Source organism: Odocoileus virginianus, chromosome 1 (genome assembly GCF_023699985.2).
Source record: "Odocoileus virginianus isolate 20LAN1187 ecotype Illinois chromosome 1, Ovbor_1.2, whole genome shotgun sequence".
Classification (NCBI taxonomy): Eukaryota; Metazoa; Chordata; class Mammalia; order Artiodactyla; family Cervidae; genus Odocoileus; species Odocoileus virginianus.
The window spans coordinates 31669453-31688969 of NC_069674.1; the positions used below are offsets into that span (position 1 = coordinate 31669453).

The window sequence follows — 19517 nt, forward strand, 5'->3', positions numbered from 1 at the left end:
ACACTTGACTAAGTAATTCATTTTCTCTCTGAAAAATGCACCTGCGCAGAGCCATGAGAATGGATAAAACACTTAGGACACAGCTTACCAGATGAGACAAATTGTTGTTGGCAGTCCTTGAGATAGTTGGCATCATAGCCCGATTGCACTGGTATTCAAATCCTCTAAGCAATAAAGGAGGAACATAAGCTTTTTGTTTCCATCAATAGTTAAGCCGATGAGTGATCGTCTCCATTTAACAATGCTATACATCTTTGGCAACCGTCTAAAAATGGCCTGCCTTTAGATGCATTGGGCCTCCTGCTTAAAAATGCAGTGCAAACAAAAGCACAATCTTTCATTGTTTTATCATGTGAATGATCTGGAGGGGTTTGTTTGGAAGCTCTAGACGGCTGAGAGGACCGCTGCCATTATATTCTTGACTAAGTAATTTTTAGTTTGCCTTGGGCAGTGGAAACCTGCAAATGAAGAACTGGAAGGGGAAAAAATGTGGGTCTTCTAGCTGGGTCTTCTGACTAAGCTAAATTTATAACATGGGAAACAATGGTATGTAATGGGAATAGCCCAGTCAGGCCATCTCTAAAATCTTCACCTCTCCAGGTGAAAATTTTGAATTCCTTTAACAGTTCCATAAAGGTACTATATTCCAAGTTTGCTGATCAAGGATACATGATTTAAATTTCAGTTTTTAGAAGTGAACTTGGCATGACACTGGGCACATTGGCAGCCAATGCCCCTTGCTTCTCAGGCACCTTTTTTTCCTCTGAGGAATCTTCTTTGCCACGGGGTTTCCCTCAAAATCATACCCCATTCCTCTATGTACTCAGTGCATTGAGTTTAGCTAGTGACTGGAAGAAAAACTGTGAATAAAATCACTCATACTTGAAGGGTCTAACAGCCCCAGTGTTCCAAGGATATTAGCATCTTAAGAGACCCTGAAGGTTAATGTAAGTGATTTCACTAACTGAAAGGATTTCCAACGGAAGAATCTAGTAAAATAAGGAATTGCCGATGCAGTGGGGAGCCATCTGGTAACAAAGCGAGGAAGCTTTCCTTTTGCCCTAAATTCCAATCAAGTGTGCAGAAGTAAGAGCATCATTTGCAGCCCTCTTTACACCTCCCATATGCATATTTAAAAGGCATATATAATGCCACTCACAAAACTAATTGCTGAAGAATATATCTGCCATCTAGTTTTAGGAAAAAATATGCAGACAAATCTTTTAGTTAATCCACTGTTCCAAAAAATTATGGAATTGATGAGTGTAAAAGATGCAAGTACCTATTTGAAACTCACCAGAAACAGATGTCTACCTATGCTTTTCAGCGAAAATGTTATCCCTCTAAGCATAGCACTTTCAATTCCATAATTAGATTCAGTTGCATTGTTAATGTACTGTTGACATTAACTTGTATCTCATATACACAAGACTGGGAATACATATATGTTAACTTGAAACAGCTGTTTGCAAAATTACTACAATATGGCCAATACTTCTTTTAACCATTATGTTCTTCCATTCAAACATGATTTGCATCTGTAGGCACTTATTATATATAAAATTAAAGGAAGATTTATGACATAAAAATGATAAATTTTGATGCTACATTAATATTGCATTTGACAATAGCATGGTAGAAAAAGAAAGCTAATAGAAATCTTTCTACAGATCAGAAGCCGTGCCTCACTGGTATGCACGCCGGAAGGGGCATCTTCCCACATACCCCAGGGTCCAGGTAGCAGACAACTCTGGGTGAGGCCATCTCTACAGCCTGTCTCTTGTCTCCTCTGTTCTTGGGAATGGCAGAATCTTTGAGATAGTTATGTGATGCTCCTCACTTCTTCCAACAGCCCCATTTCTGGTTAGCTGATATCTGAAATTCCCCAACTAAAAATGTCTGACTTTGTTCTCTCAAAACTTCAGTACCCTTGTGAGGGTTTGAGGTATTGGCCCTCATGTTTCATTGAACCTGGGCATGATTTCATCAGACCCTCTCGAGTTTTGATACAGGCAGGGAAGCAACTGCTGAGATGAGCAATGAGAGGGGACAGCAAAGAGAAGGCAAGGGCACCTCTGTCTTGCACAGACTGCAAACCTTAAGGCCTGGCACTCAAGGGTCAGCAGCTCCCCGAGTGCCTAACAGCGTCCCCCAGAGCCCAGCGGACAGCTTCCATGTGTGGCTCACACCCACCCCAGCTCCCTCTTCTGGGCCTTACCTTAGTCCAAGGGGTTCCATGGGAACAGACCAACAACTAGAAGGGGGTTAAGAAGCACTAACACTGTTTATTGGGCTTCCCAGGGGGCTCAGCAGTAAAGAATCCACCTGCAATGCAGGAGACACAGGAGACATGGGTTCGATCCCTGGGTTGGGAAGATTCCCTGGAGAAGGGAATGGCAACCCACGCCAGTATTCTTGCCTGGAGAATCCCATGAACAGAGGAGCCTGGCGGGCTAAGTCCATGGGGTTGCAAAGAGTCAGACTTGATTGAGCGACTAATACTTTCAACTTTCAATGCTATTTCTAACATACTGCTTTGTAAAAGCCTCTTGGACGAGTTCTATTTTGAGAATGATTTCTAACTCCCAAAAAATGGTAGAATTGGGTAGTGCATTTATTTTCTCATGTTAGAAAAATTCATTGAATGTCTTTTCTGTGCTATGCAATTTATTTCTAAACTGAGAACCCAAAGATAAAAATACTAAATGAAAGAAGCCAGCTGCAAAAGAACACATATTGTATGATTCTATGCACAGGACACACTCAGGGCAGGTTGATCTATAGATACACAAAGCAGATGAGCAGTTGTCTAGGCTGGGGTGGAGAAAAGAAAAGGGGGTAAAGTAACCCCTACATTTCTTTTTAGGGGGACAAAAAATGTTCTAAGTTTAGATTATAGTGATGGTTGCAAATAAGTAAATTCACTAGAAACCATTGAATTGCACACTTGAATTGAACACATTTTATGGTATGTAAGCTATATCTCAGGTTTCCTGGGTGGCACTAGTGGTAAAGTAACCACCTGCCAATGCAGGAGACTAGAGTAGCGGGTTTGATACCTGGGTCTGGAAAATCCCCTGGTGGAAGGCATGGCAACCCACTCCAGTATTCCTGCCTGGAGAATCCCATGGACAGAGGAGACTGGGGGGCTACAGTCCATAGGGTCGCAGAGTCAGACATGACTGAAGTGATTTATTATGCACACATGAACACATTCAAACTATATCTCAATAAACAGTTAAAAGGAAATAGTAAATAAGCACAACCAAACAAGCAAAAAACTCAGTTCCTTCCTTGTGGGGTTGATATTCCAGTGGGTACAGATTATTAAACAGACAAAGAAAGAGAAATGTTGAGATGGGGGTGGTGTGAAGCCAAGAGCTCTGGGGAAACACAAAGAAAGCCCAGTTTGGCTAGTATTTGGGGAATCAGAAGAGGATTTCCAGAGGAGATGACATCTCAGCTGAGAGGCAGTAGCCAGAGAAAGGAGGATGAGAGAGAAATATATGCTGAGCTCCAACTCTGTGTTAGAAATTACATGGTAGAAACATGAAGAAGAGTTAATCCCAGGCCTTGAGAAGCTCAGGTTAGTGGAGGGAGCATGTAAATAGGACATTATAGATAGTTATTACATTATGTGGTAGTGCAATGACAGAGTTGGATATAGGGGCTGCGGAAGTAACAAAAAGGGGAAAATAATCCACTTGAAGGAGGCAGTTCCATTTTGGCCTAATGAGCTGTAGAACTGTGATCTTCCAAGTGCCTTCTGTGCAACCTGACCTCACCCCAGCTTGCTCCTGCTCAGTTACTTAGTTCTGTCCGACTCTGTGCAACCCTATGGACTATAGCCAGCCAGGCTCCTCTGTCCATGGGATTTTTCAGGCAAGAATACTGGAGTGGGTTTCCATTTCTGCCTCGAGGGGATCTTCCCAACCCAGGGGGTTCGAACTCACTTCTGCTGTGTCTCCTGCATTGCAAGCCAGTCATTGGTGAAGACCCAGGATTCAGTCAAGCTACCCGCTCCCTCCCATCTATGTCTACCTTTACCCATGGGAAAGACCTGCAAGATCAGAGCAGCTTAGGGAAGATGTGAGATGGAGAGTGGGGAGGAGGTGAGGGATAGGGCACATCAAGGCATCCCCGACAAAGAGTAATTCCTCTCAGGGAGCCCTAGTGATCCGTTTTTATTCTCAACAGAGCTTGGAGCTGCCCAGTTCTCTTTCTCCAAGCTCACTTGATCATCTTAGTGGATTCCGAGCTTTGCTAGCATCTTCTTCTGCTGATCGTTTCTGGCAGTTCGGTCGCTTGTCACTTCCCGAGAGAGACATCTGCCAGAAGCCTCCTCTTGCATGCCCCTCAGGGCTCTGCTTGGCAGACGCCTCCAGCCGCATTCCCCACGTGTCTGGAGGAGCACCTGCCTGAGGCCTCCAGAGATGGAGAACCTGCTATTCTAAAGGTTTTCTACAGGTTATAAATCAAAAATAAGAGGAAAGTTTTAAAGAAATGAATACAATGTTTATACAATATTGGGTACCTCTCAGCTATCTATTTAATTTTGTGTGCATGTGTACGCACACAAGGACACATGTATTTGCACACATGTGTATTTTTTTTCCAGTATGAACTTTTGTTTAAAATAATCCAGAATTCCTGTTTCTGAATCCCTTATTTGACACACATGCTCTGCCCAGACACAAACCAGAGAAGGCTTGATTTTGGCCTCCAAGTTTGTGCTTTCATGTCTGCAGACACGGGATAACAAGTCTGCGCTCAGTGGTAAAGGGAAGGCATTCATTTTCACTGTAATTGATAACAGTTTACTGAAGATGCTGCCCAGGGAAGCTTCCATTGGAAGAGAAATCGACTTTCAGCAACTCAGTACTTCAAAGACTCATGACGACCCCAGGTAACAGAAAAACACTACTTAGGCCAATCACCCACTTGAGACTGCCCATCCTTCTGGGAAGTGGAAACTTGAGATACAATGTCTGTATCAGCTTCATCTCAGAATCCATAAATAATTCATGGAAGATTTCCATTTATTGATAGAGTAGGTGGCCAAAAGAATTCCGGTTGTTTACCAGTAACAAGGCCCCGGGAAACTCCATCCTATTGAAATGATTCCTGTTCTTGGCAGGAGTAATTGTGCTAAGGTTGTATCCACACCCTTTTAAAAACATGCCATTGATTCTGCATAACTAATGCAAACATTGGAATGGGGACTCTTTAGAGACAAGTATGGACAGAGACCAGGTTCTCCCCAGGGGGTATGCACATGTGATGGAAACTGGTGAACCCAAATCTGTGTCAAAAATTTGATGACTAAACTCATTTTAGGCTACAAAGGCATTGTTTCAACTTCCTTCTGTGTGATTCTTAATTCAGACCAAATTTATCTTATAAGTAGAAGAAGTAGCTGCAAATAATTTCATGCCTTGCCAATGACATGGGCACCAATTTTTAACATAAGGCTCATAAACTGCTTTTATGATACAGTAAAACTGGTGTGCTCATGCCCATTAAAACATAAGCTTCATGTTACATGTAATTAAGGTGAGGAGGAGAGAGTAAAAGTGTAAGTTTTAAAATGTAACTTGTATTACATACTAAATGCATGCTTAAAATACCGCACACATTCCATTTCAAAGGCAAAGCTAAGGATAAACAGTAGAGTGAATGACCCCATAGGTGAAAAAAAGAAATGAATTGAAAAATGGATTGCTCTTTCAAGTTCTCCAGAGGTTATACTATATTGGTGGTTAGAGGTCAGTTTCTATTTTTTCTGATTGTAAATAAGAAGATATCATTAAAGGCACATTCAGTTGCTATTTGGTTAGTCTAAGTTGTAATTTTTGGTCCAATAAAGTTTGAAAATTATTATTTATTTTTTCCTTAGGAATGAAACCCTCCAAGTGACTTGTGTATTAAGAAGAGGTTTGAAGAGATGTCCAGGGTCTGTCAAAGACAGCTGGAGAGGGTGTTCATAATTTTTATCCATCCCAGAAGCCATTGTGGGAAGAGTCTCTCTTCTCTATGTAGCCCCCTTTTCTGACCAAGTCTCATGATGATGGGCCTAATGCACAAACATAAGCCATACTGGTTTCAGTGCTGGCATTTTATACCATCCTCTCATCTCCATGTATTGATTGCATATATTGACGTCAAGAGTCTTGAATACCAAACCTTCAGCTGTTAACATGAGAAAATCTACAGGAGACCAAACAACCTCTTATACTGAAGTGGAGATTAGTGGATGCATGGTTGAACATATATTACAACATATGCCCATTTTATGTTCATGTTAAATTTTTTTTCTGATGTTTGAATTAATAATTTAATTTTAAGAGCAGACAAATTATAGGCCAAGTAAAAAATTAAATTATAGACTGTAAATAAAATAAAAATTTTGACCTTGATGCCATAGACTAAGATTTTAATCTATAGATTTTGAACAGATTTTATTATTTAAAAAGATGGAAATACAATTGAATAACATATGTAAATAAATCACATACCATCAACATTAAATCATTTAAACTAGCATTAAAAGCCACATCAAATTGATGTATTTCACCAGCCAACCATAAAATAAGAAAAATCACTATGAAGTTGTTGAGAATAAGTTGAATACATTTGATACATGTGACACCACGTTGTTTCTGAATTCTGATGTACCTATGGTCAACTGTAATTACTTTTCTTTTAAAAAAATCTAAACATTTTAATGATTTTTATAAGAATTACTTTTCCATGTAATAAAAATAATAAGAACCTATACAAACATTTCTTAGGAAAATAACTTGATTAGATATATTAAATGTCTCCTCATAACCTAATCTAAAAGGTAGTTTTCCCCCAGATATATTACACAAAGAGTTGGAAAAAAGACTTTTAAAAAACTAAGTGAAAACAGTCTTTTGCAGAGAGTGCTATGGACTTGGGAGAAAATACCAGTCAACATAAATCAAATTCAAAACCTGATATACCTAAAGATGATGATCCTTTTATAGTGTTTTTTCTAATCATGGCTGCTTTCATTTTGGTCCTGCCATTAGCTGGGTTTAAGTAATTATCTTTATTTACACTGCAGAGAGACTTACAAATTGTAAATACTCTCCATAAGTTTTAAGAATTTGTATTTTGATTGTGTATTGAGTATGTTAAAGCATAGTGGTCCAACATTTAATGGAGCTATAAAACAAATTCTTTATATTTCAATAAACATAAAGAAAACAAATGGAGCATGATTTTCAGGAGGGGACTGTATGGTCTGAATCAGTTAGAAAAAAATAAGTTCTACAGCTCCCTACACCAAGTGACTGAACCATGAAAGAAATATGGAAGTTGATAATAACAGTTACTCCAGCAATAAAAACATGATAAAAGGCTGTTTGACAGTATGAAGGCCTGGAAGCTGTGCCAAATACAAAATCTAGTTTGTAAGGGCTGGCAGTATCCTACTGTCTTTAGTAGGTCTTTGGGGTTTCTGACAGCTTTTGGTCCATCTCCATAAGTTGAAGTGATCTTTCAAAATGCCTTAGTTTTGAAGAGTAGTCTTTATATGCATATTTTAAAACAACAATACAGCAGTATTGGCAGAGCAATTACTCCTTGCTTTGGTCAAAATCTGCTGTGGTGTAATATCATTTTGTACTTGGATACATGTTTTTGAAGTTATCAGCTCATATGAACTTACTCAAAATCTTGTCTGTTCATTTTAAGTATGAAAGTGAAACAGGAGAGTGAAAAAGTTGGCTTAAAACTCAGCATTCAGAAAACTAAGATCATAGCATCCGGTCCCACTACTTAATGGCAGATAGATGGGGAAACGGTGGAAACAGTGGTTGACTTTATTTTTCTGGGCTCCAAAATCACTGCAGATGGTAACTGCAGCCATGAAATTAAAAGATGCTTACTCCTTGTAAGGAAAGTTATGACCAACCAAGACAGCATATTAAAAAGCACAGACATTACTTTGCCAACAAAGGTCCGTCTAATCAAGGCTATGGTTTTTCCAGGAGTCATGTATGGATGTGAGAGTTGGACTATAAAGAAAGCTGAGCACTGATGAATTGATGCTTTGGAACTGTGGTGTTGTAGAAGATTCTTGAGAGTCCCTTGGACTGCAAGAAGATCCAACCGGTCCATCCTAAAGGAGATCAGTCCTCATTGGAGGGACTGATGTTGAAGTTGAAACTCCAATACTTTGGCCCTCTGATGCGAAGAGCTGACTCATTGGAAAAGACCCTGATGCTGGGAGGGATTGGGGGCAGGAGGAGAAGGGGACAACAGAGGATGAGATGGCTGGATGGCATCACCAACTCGATGGACTTGGGTTTGGGTAGACTCCGGGAGTTGGTGATGGGTAGGGAGACCTGGTGTGCTGGCGGTTGATGGGGTTGCAGAGAGTTGGACATGACTGAGCGACTGAACTGACTGAACTGAAATCTAGTCACTGATTTTGATGACATTTTGGTCTTTTTTTTATAAGATGAAAATTCGCAGAGAAAACTTTAGATACTGATGATTCTTTCAGTAATTGCTCAAACTAAGGAGCTCATAAAATAATATTTAGTAAGATCCTCGCCCTGATCATCTCTCTATGTTCTGAACTCATTGCTGTATTAGATACCAGCCACTCCCCTTCACCCGCTCCCACCACACACCCTCTCCCAGCCAAAGCATTGTGGCTTTGAAATAACTCTTACTGGGTTACATAATTTTTGACCAGTTTCTGTATTTCTTCTTGGAATCATTCAGTGAGATGAAACTAAAAAAAGAAAGTTCAGGTGCAGAACAGCATTATATTTTTTCTCCATAAACATTACCAGAACGATTTCCATCTCAAAAATTGGTGATTTTATCCAGTGCTTTCTAAGTGGGAAGTGTTCTGTAGGGCAGACTGCAGCACAGAGGCACCTACTTGAAGAAGATTAAACGATCCAATGTAAAGCTGATGGTGAACTGTCTTGTTTGCCCGTCCTTAGGGGATCCTCTTTGCTTACTTGGATGGCTGGCAAATAGTGTACTGTGCCTTTAAACACACACACACATGCGCAATCAACAAGGATGCTTGGGAATGCTAATGCAATTATTCTTGACTTTTAATATTATAAATGTTTTCTTTAGTTTAGATTGGATACCAATCAGTTCTTGCCCCAAATAATTCATTTAGCTTTAACTTTTACCTCAAAAATATATTAAAATACCTACTGTATTTTTCTCATTCAAATTATGAACTTGTCAAACACACACAAATACACATGCACAAACAAACACACGCCTATTTGCTTAAGGTAAGTAAAAAGTGTTTCTTTTTCAATCAAAGAGTTAACTAAAATGATTCTTCGCATTTCAGTGCCTTGCAGACAAAACTCACCACTGTATTGTATTCAAAAGCTTTGTCACTGTGGAGCAGGGAGTTCATCTGATCAAAATTTATAGAATATTGGGGTTGGAAGGAAGTATATGGTCATATTATTAAACTATACTTTAGTAGCTGAGTCCACAGGATGATATTTTTAGCGTATGGTGGTGGTTCTTTAGTCGCTAAGTCATGTCTGACTCTTGCAACCCCATCGGCTGCTCTGTCCATGGGATTATCCAGGCAAGAATACTGGAGTGGGTTCCCATTTCCTTCTCCAGGAGATCTCTTCCACCCAGGAATTGTACCCAGGTCTCCTGCATCGCCAGTGGATTCTCTACCGACAGAGCTAGGAAGGAATTCCTATATGGTGTATACCTCCAGTAAAAAGGAAAATAAAGCATATTCTCCAAACAAGGATTATTACTAGTAAGACATTTATTAATTGTATTATTACAGTTGTTTCTAAAATCCACTACTATTTCAATGGTAAAGAGGTAAATGCAAAGCTAACTTCGGTCAGAAATGTATTACAGTCAGGTTGGCAGTAAATTATAAGAAATATCCACTGACTATAATTCTGTTACAGAATATGTAATACATTAAAACAGGATGGAGGAGCTACATGAATTGGCAACATTTTATATCATTAAAAAAGCACTAAAAACCAAAAAATGGTGCTTACAAATAGCTGTAGATACTAGAAAATATTTCATTTTAAAAGTTAATTCTGTACCGCTCATTTAAAAAATTTATCACCTGTTTTTAGACACAGGTATTAATTGTTTATATCAAGTGATATTTGTGCTTAGATATAATTTAAGACCGTTAAATATAAATTTATGTTTACTTTCATATAAAAATATATATAAAAATAGAGTATTTAAAGGAAGTTTATATTTATACTAAAGAACTGATGAATCAAAATAGATTTGTTTTTGGTATAGTATTGGAATTGAGGTATTTGTGCATTTGGTAATTTCAGCTAAGCACTGAATTAGCCCTCTCAGTATTTTTTCCCCAAAAGAAAAATAATCCTTTAAGAGTCATTGTAACTGTGAGATGTTATCTCACAACAAAGCTTTTGCACAATAAAGAAATTTACCATTTTAAAATATAGAAGAGAAAGTTTTCAATTACTAGGATTAGATATGTTATATATATATGCCACAGTTTTATAAAAACTAATCGTATGTCTATTCTAAATTTGGATTAGATACACTCTCTCAGGAAAATCAAAATATGTTTACTAGCAACAGTAATATTTGTGGACATATATGAATGCTTTCTGGATATAAATGCTTATGCAGTTGAGAATGCTTAATACTTTGCAAAATAGTTACATAAAATATTAATATACTCACAGTCTTAAATTATATAGGGCTCTAATAGCAAACAAAAGCTTTTTTCTTAAGTAATATCATCAATGAAACATAATAAAGTAACCCATAAGGAACTATAGCTTGTTTTTCTCACTTTAATATTACATACTTAATCAACTCAGACTTCAGTTACCCATCCAAGTTCATGGACAGGCTAGGAGGGAATGTTTATGAAAAGTAGAAAGAGTGCAAAGTTAAATATATTGGTGTTTTAACTGTAAAATATTATATTTCCTATTTCTTTCATAGAATCTCTTAGAATTCCCTGGAGGAACATTCCTGTTCTTTTCCTTTCAGTTAAAGGATTTAAAAACCTAGGAAGAAACTGTTTTCATAAGCATTAGATTCACAAAGCCTAAACCCTCATCTATGCCACGTTTTCTCCTGGTAAGGGCAAGCACAGCAAAATCCCAACTGGCAGGTGAAATGTAATTCCTCAAACCATTTTCAATATTAAGATACCATTAAAGATGATAACACAATACTCAAGAACATGATCTTTTCCCCCACTTATCAAATGTCTATATTTCTCTTTATCATCACAGTGCAATACCAGCCCACAGTGGATCTAGTTTATGATTATATTTCAGGTCACCTTTTTCTAGTTCTGTCTTTCATCTTGATACCAACTGATTTCCAAGTGCACATCCTGATTTTATAAAGCTGTACAAAAAAGTGTAATGACTTTTTTTTTTTTAGCTAAATGTGCATCAGTGTGTATGTGTATGCTCATGAGCCTGAGTGTGTGTGGTAGAACCAAAATACACCTGATGACCAGGATTTGGCGCTTAGACCATTGTCCAGGGGAGTGGCTTGTATCCAATTCCAAGTTCAGTCCTTCTGCAGGGCCTCCACAGTTCTTTCACTGGCACACATCCTGCTGAGAAGGATTTCAGAGCAAACCTGATTAATTGGACCTCTGACATGAAACGGTGATTGAACATTTGTCATAGAGTCTTGTCGTCTTTGTCGTAATTTGCTTTGATTGCTGAAATATTTTCCCACAATATGATTTCTTGATTGTTTCATTTTAAGAAAGTGATCTTCTTTGGATAATTTTGATTTCACCACCTGCAAATAAAAGAAAAAAAAATAGTGAGGCAAAATCAAGGACATTTGAATCCAAACTACCACACAATTGCACTCATCTCACATGCTAGTAAAGTAATGCTCAAAATTCTCCAAGCCAGGCTTCAGCAATACATGATCTGTGAACTTCCAGATGTTTAAGCTTGATTTAGAAAAGGCAGAGGAACCACAGATCAAATTGCCAGCATCTGATGGATCACTGAAAAAGCAAGAGAGTTCCAAAAAAACATCTATTTCTGCTTTATTGACTATTCCAAAGCCTTTGACTGTGTGGATCACAATAAACTCTGGAAAATTCTGAATGAGATGGAGATACCAGACCACCTGACCTGCCTCTTGAGAAATCTGTATGCAGGTCAGGAAGCAACAGTTAGAAATGGACATGGAACAACAGACTGGTTCCAAATAGGAAAAGCAATATATCAAGGCTGTATATTGTCACCCTGCTTATTTAACTTATGGGCAGAGTACATCATGAGAAATGCTGGGCTGGATAAAGCACAAGCTGGAATCAGGGTTGCTGGGAGAAATATCAATAACCTCAGATATGCAGATGACACACCACCCTTATGGCAGAAACTGAAGAGGAACTAAAAAGCCTCTTGATGAAAGTGAAAGAGGGGAGTGAAAAAGCTGGCTTAAAGCTCAACATTCAGAAAACTAAGATCATGGCATCCAGTCCTATCACTTCATGGCAAATAGATGGGGAAACACTAGCTGACTTTATTTTTTGGGGCTCCAAAATCACTGCAGATGGTGACTATAGACATGAAATTAAAAGAGCTTACTCCTTGGAAGGAAAGTTATGACCAACCTAGACAGGACATTAAAAAGCAGAGACATTACTTTGCCCACAAATGTCTGTCTAGTCAAGGCTATGGTTTTTCCAGTAGTCATGTATGGATGTGAAAGTTGGACTATGAAGAAAGCTGAGCGCCAAAGAATTGATGCTTTTGAACTGTGGTGTTGTAGAAAACTCTTGAGAGTCCCTTAGACTGCAAGGAGATGCAACCAGTCTATCCTAAAGGAGATCAGTCCTGGGTGTTTATTGGAAGGACTGATGTTGAAGCTGAAACTCCAATACTTTGGCCACTTGATGCAAAGAGCTGACTTACTAGGAAAGACCCTGATGTTGGGAGGGATTGAGGACAGGAGGAGAAGGGGACAACGGAGGAAGAGATGGTTGGATGGCATCACCGACTCAATGGAGATGAGCCTGGGTAAACTCCAGGAGTTGGTGATGGACAGGGAGGCCTGGTGTGCTGGGGTTCATGGGGTCACAAAGAATTGGACACGACTGGGTGACTGAATTGAACTGAAGAGCAGGATAACTAACTCACAAAGTTGAACAGCATCTCTATACACAGATGTTGCCCAAATGGCATGAGTATGACTGACATGATCAAGAATCAATGTAAATTATCTTTCAAAAGGAAAAAGGTTGAAATGAAAATTTATGCTGCTTTTCTTACCTTAGGGCAACTGTCTCTAAGGCAAGTAAAGAGTCTCAGATGGTGTCTCTACCACACTGCTGTGAGTGTGTGTGTGTGCATATGTGAGTGTATTTAGGCTAGATGTTAACAAATAGAAGACACTGACATCTTGCTGAATCACTGATTCAAACATGGTACTCTAAACCTATCATGGCATCCTTTTAGAGAATGATAACTAAATGATAACTAAAATGATTTTCAAAGGAAATAGAAAATTTTTTTGCACTGCATACCCACAAGCTGACACTGTTACAGTCATTGGTTTCACGTCTCTGAGAAAGGGGTAAGTTATGGAACCTGAAGGAGCTGCCTAAGTTCCATTACACTAATAGCTTTATCAATGTTTGTACATATGTAGATATATTTTTATCTTGAAATTGTTTTCATTAGGCAGTATAAACATTTATAAAGCATAGAAGAGTATCTCATAAAAAAGTTTCCTTCCCATCTCTGCTCTTATCTCCCGTCACTCAATTCCCTCCCCAGAGGCAATGTATATTTTAGTTTTTTTGCCATTCTCTTCACAGATATTTTAGGAATATCAACATGCACACATACAAACAAAAAGGACATATACATTGTCTATTTGTACAATATGTAAAACGCAGCTCTGGTGAAATCCTATCATTGTCAGCTTTAATCACCGGGTTAATGTAGCACAGGGTGTTAGCAACAAAAGTCAGAGAAAATGAGGTGGGGACCAAGAGAGACTGGGTTTCGGGGAGGGCTGAGAAGTAGGGAAAAGAGTAAATACCGGCAAAAATGTTTTGAGTATGTTTGCAGATGAATAGAAAATCTTTTAATTTCATCATACTAATGCAATCGTAAGACATTACTTTCACTCAATATGGACACATTATTTATTTATTACTAATGATTAATGAAAGCAACACTAGCACCAAAAAAAAAAAAAAGAACACTAGCTTATATGGTTTTTAAAAATTCTTTTGAAGACTATGTAATGATTTAGGTACATATTTTTTGATCCCATATAAAAGAATGCAGTGAACACAGTTCTAACAATATAGAATATGTGAAAAAAGTAGCATTTTATTTGGAAGGTAAATCTTTTTAGTTAAGTTTTGAGTGAGCAGAAACTATTTCAGAAGAGTTGTGTGAATAGAAAGTCTGTAACGATCTACCTGAAAAGGTTAAGGGCAATCATCTTTGGGTGGAAGAATGACAGGCAGTTTAAAAGGTATTATTTGTACCTTTTTGGTCCTTACTTTTTAATTTTACTATAATAAATGTGCATTATTTTATAATCATAGAAACACTAAAGCTATTCTCATTTTGAAGAAAAATATAACAGCAATATATTTTAAAGCCAATTATACCCTGCTAAGCCCAAAGAAATGAATTGTTTTTCTGTCACTATGGGAGGTTTGGCTTTTCGTGATCAGGCCCCTCAGATGAAGTGACGCTTAAGAAGTTCAGTGAAGTCAGTGGGTTGTGGTGAGGAATCCTTCTGGATCATAATTTACAGCTCAATCTGCAGTTAGCCACTGATTAGTATTCCAGGTCCCAAAGTTGTATGTTTCTATTATGGGTCACCTTCCACCTCTGGTTATACGACAACATTAAATATGATTGGCTGGGGAGGTGCACCAATGTTTTCCTGAAGGTTTTGTCCATTTTGGAGGTGGTTTGTATTCATCTATAGCAAGATTAGTGAACATTCTTAAGGAAGTTGACTTAAGGAAACACTTAAGTGTAAATAATGTAGTCAACCCTGAAAAAATATTATTCTAGTGTTCTGAAGCCAAAATAAGGTTAATTTTGTTTATATAAGGTTAAGTTCTGGCTCTTGCAACTGCCTGATGATCTGCATGCTAATTGCAATGAAAAATAAAAGAAGATTCATCCCAACGCAGAAAGGTTCTATTCCTTAAAAATTATTTTAATGTTTTCTGTGATTTCAGGGTTGCATTTGATGTTGCATTACAAATGTTGGATAATACTAGTTTAGATGTTTACAGCAATCTTGAACATGATTCATAAAAGGGATATACAAAAATATCTATTTCCAGTGTATTTGTATACACTTGGGAGTAGTGTCAGTCTTTTGCCAGATCACATGATATAGTTTTATTTTTGATAAAACAGTTCTATTTTTAAATCACTAAGATAATCTCTGAGAAAAGAAGATGGAATGATGGGGATTCCGCCCCACACTCTGCAGCTTTTGAGGGCCAGTCTAATGCCTCCTACAGTGCCAAGGCTTCTATTATGGTATATAAGACTGATTCCTACCCATGATGCCAGGGATTAACCCAATACTTAACTCAGTTGGTTTCCTTTGAATACTATTTTTCAAGAAATAATCAAAGATAATAAATTTCCCAGTTCCTTTTGTTAAGCAGACAAACCTACAGAGAAAGAATGATTTCAATTTTGATTTGTCAAAATAAAGACATAAAAAATCCTCCCAAAATGCTACTGTAAATTTAATCTCATATCATTTAAAAAAATCTATCAGTACCATGTGCTGTATTGCTCTCTTTCTTTAGTCACTAAGTCGTGTCCGACTCTTGTAACCCCATGGACTGTAGCCTGCCAGGCTCCTCTCTCCTTGGGATTTACTAGCATATACAATTTATTTCAGGAATGTTAAGCTTCAATATTATGAAATATTTTGTCATAGAAGGTTACTGAAGAATTATTTGCAGCTATGTGATGTTTGCCTGAAAACTCAAAGGAACCTACTGTAAAATAATGAAATATTTTAAAGTTAATATTTAAAAATTAAATAGCTTTTCTAGAATCTATCAACAACTAATAAGAAATAGAGAAAAGATTTCATTACAATATTAAAACAACTTCATCAAATTTGATGATGATCTATAGGGCATAGGTGAAGAATGCATCAACAATTTAATGAAACATAAAAGAAAACCCAAATAAATATAAAGACACAACATGTCAAATCTTTCCAAGTTAATTAAAGTGCTATTCCAATTTTAATCACAGAAGGATTGGGGGGTACATGACAAAGGAATTCTAAAACAGATCTCAGAAAGTAAATGTAGGAAAATGGCAAAGACCATTTGGGAAGGAAAAAAGCAGCAGTGATGAGAGGAGATTTCAATACCAGATATTCATTCATCAAAGGGACTTGAGTTTAGCTTCAATCTACCACGGACTCAATTTGCTGGCTGTGTAAGCCAAGTATGGGCTTCCCAGGTGGCTCTGTGGTAAAGAATCCGCCTGCCAATGCAGGAGATGTGGTTCGATCCCTGGGTCAGGAAGATCCCCTGGAGTAGGAATTGGCAACCCACTCCACCAGTATTCTTGCCTGGGAAATCCCACGGACAGAGGAGACTGGAGGGCTACAGTCCACAGGATTGCAAACAAGTCAGACATGACTGAGTGACTGAGCAAGCATAAGCTAAGTAGAAGCAAAATTCAACACTGAGAAAAAATAGGAGTTTTCACACTGCAGATTAAAATGTATTTTATAAACTGCCTGTTCCCTAAAAATTTTCATGGAAAAATAAGGCAGTCCTAAATAGGGCCCAATGTCATATAAATCTAATGACTATAAATGTTGACAGCCAAGTAGTTTTAATTACATGGGATTAAAATCAAGCATGTGTGTTTAAAATGGAGCTATGTACCAAATTTCCCTGGTGGTTCAGCTGGTAAAGAATCCGCCTGCAATGTGGGAGGCCTGGGTTCGATCCCTGGGGTGGGATGATCCCCTGGAGAATAGAAAGGCTACTCACTCCAATATTCTGGCCTGGAGAATTCCATGGACTACTGTCCATGGAGTTGCAAAGAGTTGGACACGACTGAGCGACTTTCACTTCACTTCATGTCCCATACTGCAAACAGGATCTCCAGTGGAGAAGGGAGTGAAAATTCAGGAGGTGTGTGTAGTACAAAAACAAAAGAATTTTTGTTTTTATTATATATACTTCAAAATTTTTTAGAATTAGCAAGAATTCATGTAATCATTTTAAAAGATAAAAGCAATAGAAGATGATGCTGTATATTATAAAATCAAAATATGATTTATTTTTGCCATATAATACCCATCTTTCAAACTTCAGAGTTCTCTCTCTAAGAAACACATGGAGTAACTCAGATATGGTCCTACCCTCAAGGGGACTATATAAAGACACACGTCTAAGATACTTGAAGTAAGAACAAGAATGAAATGACTTCAGAGCCATTGTCTGAGACTAGATCCCCAAGGTCAGGCACCCTGTTGTTTCTATATAATAAGTAGTTCCTTAGTAAATATTATTACATTAAGGAGACAGTGCTAATTCATGATGGCCATGATATCTGTTCACACAGCTATTATTTCTTTGTAAAATTTGGTTTCTGGCATTGCCATCAAACTCCTATCTCTGAGTTTCAAAATATTACTGTATTTTACCTACTCTTATGGACTCTAAAGTGGAAGAAAAGGAGTTAGCTATATTTTTAAGTCTTGGAAATGTTATGCAAGTGAATGATGTTTGATTCCTGTAAAAAGTGAATTGTTTCTTTCCTTTGATCTCATGTGTGGAAATATGTCCATGTGAGTCCTTCCAAAATCAGAGGACCCGTTGGGATTACTAAATTCCAAACAGAGTGGTAACTGGAATGTGGCTTTGAAAGAGAGGTGTTAGCGATACAAATGTTAGGCTTATCTCTGGGGAATAATAATAGTAAACAACAAAATGAGCTCTTAGAAAACAAAGGTGAAAAACTTAGGCCTTGAACCAGAGACAAAGGATCCTAGATATTTGTGTATAGAGTGGTCACCTCAATCAGAGACAAACACGAATGGGTTGATGCTTCCAAATGCTTCTCTGTATCTGGGTGTCTAGGATGTGACAACTGAGGAACAGACACATCTACCTAGAAGAAAAATGAACTACTACATATGGTTAATAACACACGACCAGGCGACTGGCAGATGTCTACATTACCTGTGAGCATTAGATGACGTTTTTTGTTTGTTGCTTGCTTTTTGTGGGCTTTTTTTTTTTTTTGCCAGTTTAAAATAACCCAAAGAAGCTCCTTGTCTTTAGTTTTGCTTTTATTATTTTCTTTTTGTGACTTTGCTGTGTCAAATTATATTTAGAATTAGAAAGAGAAAGTGAAGGACAATTGGTCTCCATGAAGTGTGTTAGGTCAGCATTGTCCCATAATCACAAGCATAAGTGTAATAATAAAAATTATTTTTGCTCAGCAATATTCAAATTTAGGTTAAGTTACAAGTAGGAATAGATTTTCAAGTAAAGATTATAGTGTTTTAAAACAGTAATAGATTTTTAATATAGTTTCTATGGAAACTTGGAAAGGGGTAATTTTGGAGCTGGAATCAAGAGCTGTAATGATAAGATATAGGATATGTAGATGATTACATTTCTTTCTGACTCAGTGTAACAAAAATTCTGTGCTTTGGTGTGTAAAAGCAACTTTTACTTTCTCTTAGGCTTCTTATATGCTAAGAGATCTCCCAACTTATGATTGTAGATCTTTCCACATCCATCCATAATTAAGGACTTGAGCACACAGACATTTTAGAAGGCATACAAATGGCCACAATTCTACTTGACTGGCTTGAGTCAATGGCTATTGTTAAAACTTCCCAAACATGAAAAATTGTTATAAATTACACAACAGAAGTACATGGCAACTTTTACTATTAAATTCATGTAATGTCAACACTCAAAATTGATTCCACATAGTCATCAGAATGAATGTATTACCATGTCAATTAATTGCTGCATCTGAAATAACTATGAATTTTCAAAAATCTGATATACAAAGGGAAAGCTTGGTGAGCTGGAAAAGTGTCAGGCAGATTACAAGCAAATACCTTTTCTAAAACTGATCTTGACTTGAATAATACCCAAGAAACTTCTGATGTGGTTCCAGATCCACAGAACAAAATAGAAAACAATTTTCAGTGATGCAAGTGTTCCAAAATTTCTAGACTGGATTAGGGCAGATGTTCTGATTACAAACGTGTTTCACAATCATGCCTGGGGTCTAAGGAATGGAGGTAATGGTTTTCTAAGGTGGGAAAACATGAGCTTGAGCAGGCAAAACCAGCTAACATAGTCTTTGAAGATAAGTGGATACTACTGAGGTACTTTTTATTTGGTATAGTCATTCTGAAGACAGGACATTCAATTCACAATCCAGTCACAAAATTTATGATCAGCTGAAAAAATAGCTTAAGAATTT

General features: G+C 37.6%; 1 protein-coding gene across 2 annotated transcripts in view; it reads right to left on the reverse strand.

The window, feature by feature from the left end:
• Positions 1 to 9784: 9784 nt before the first annotated feature.
• The window catches only part of CPED1 (cadherin like and PC-esterase domain containing 1), a 305552-nt gene continuing 295819 nt past the window's right edge, over positions 9785 to 19517 (reverse strand). For both annotated transcript variants that reach the window (XM_070466510.1, XM_070466514.1), the window contains one exon: positions 9785 to 11817. In XM_070466510.1, coding sequence (XP_070322611.1) covers positions 11578 to 11817 — 240 coding nt within the window. In that variant the 3' untranslated portion in view covers positions 9785 to 11577. The remainder of the gene's footprint in view (positions 11818 to 19517) is intronic.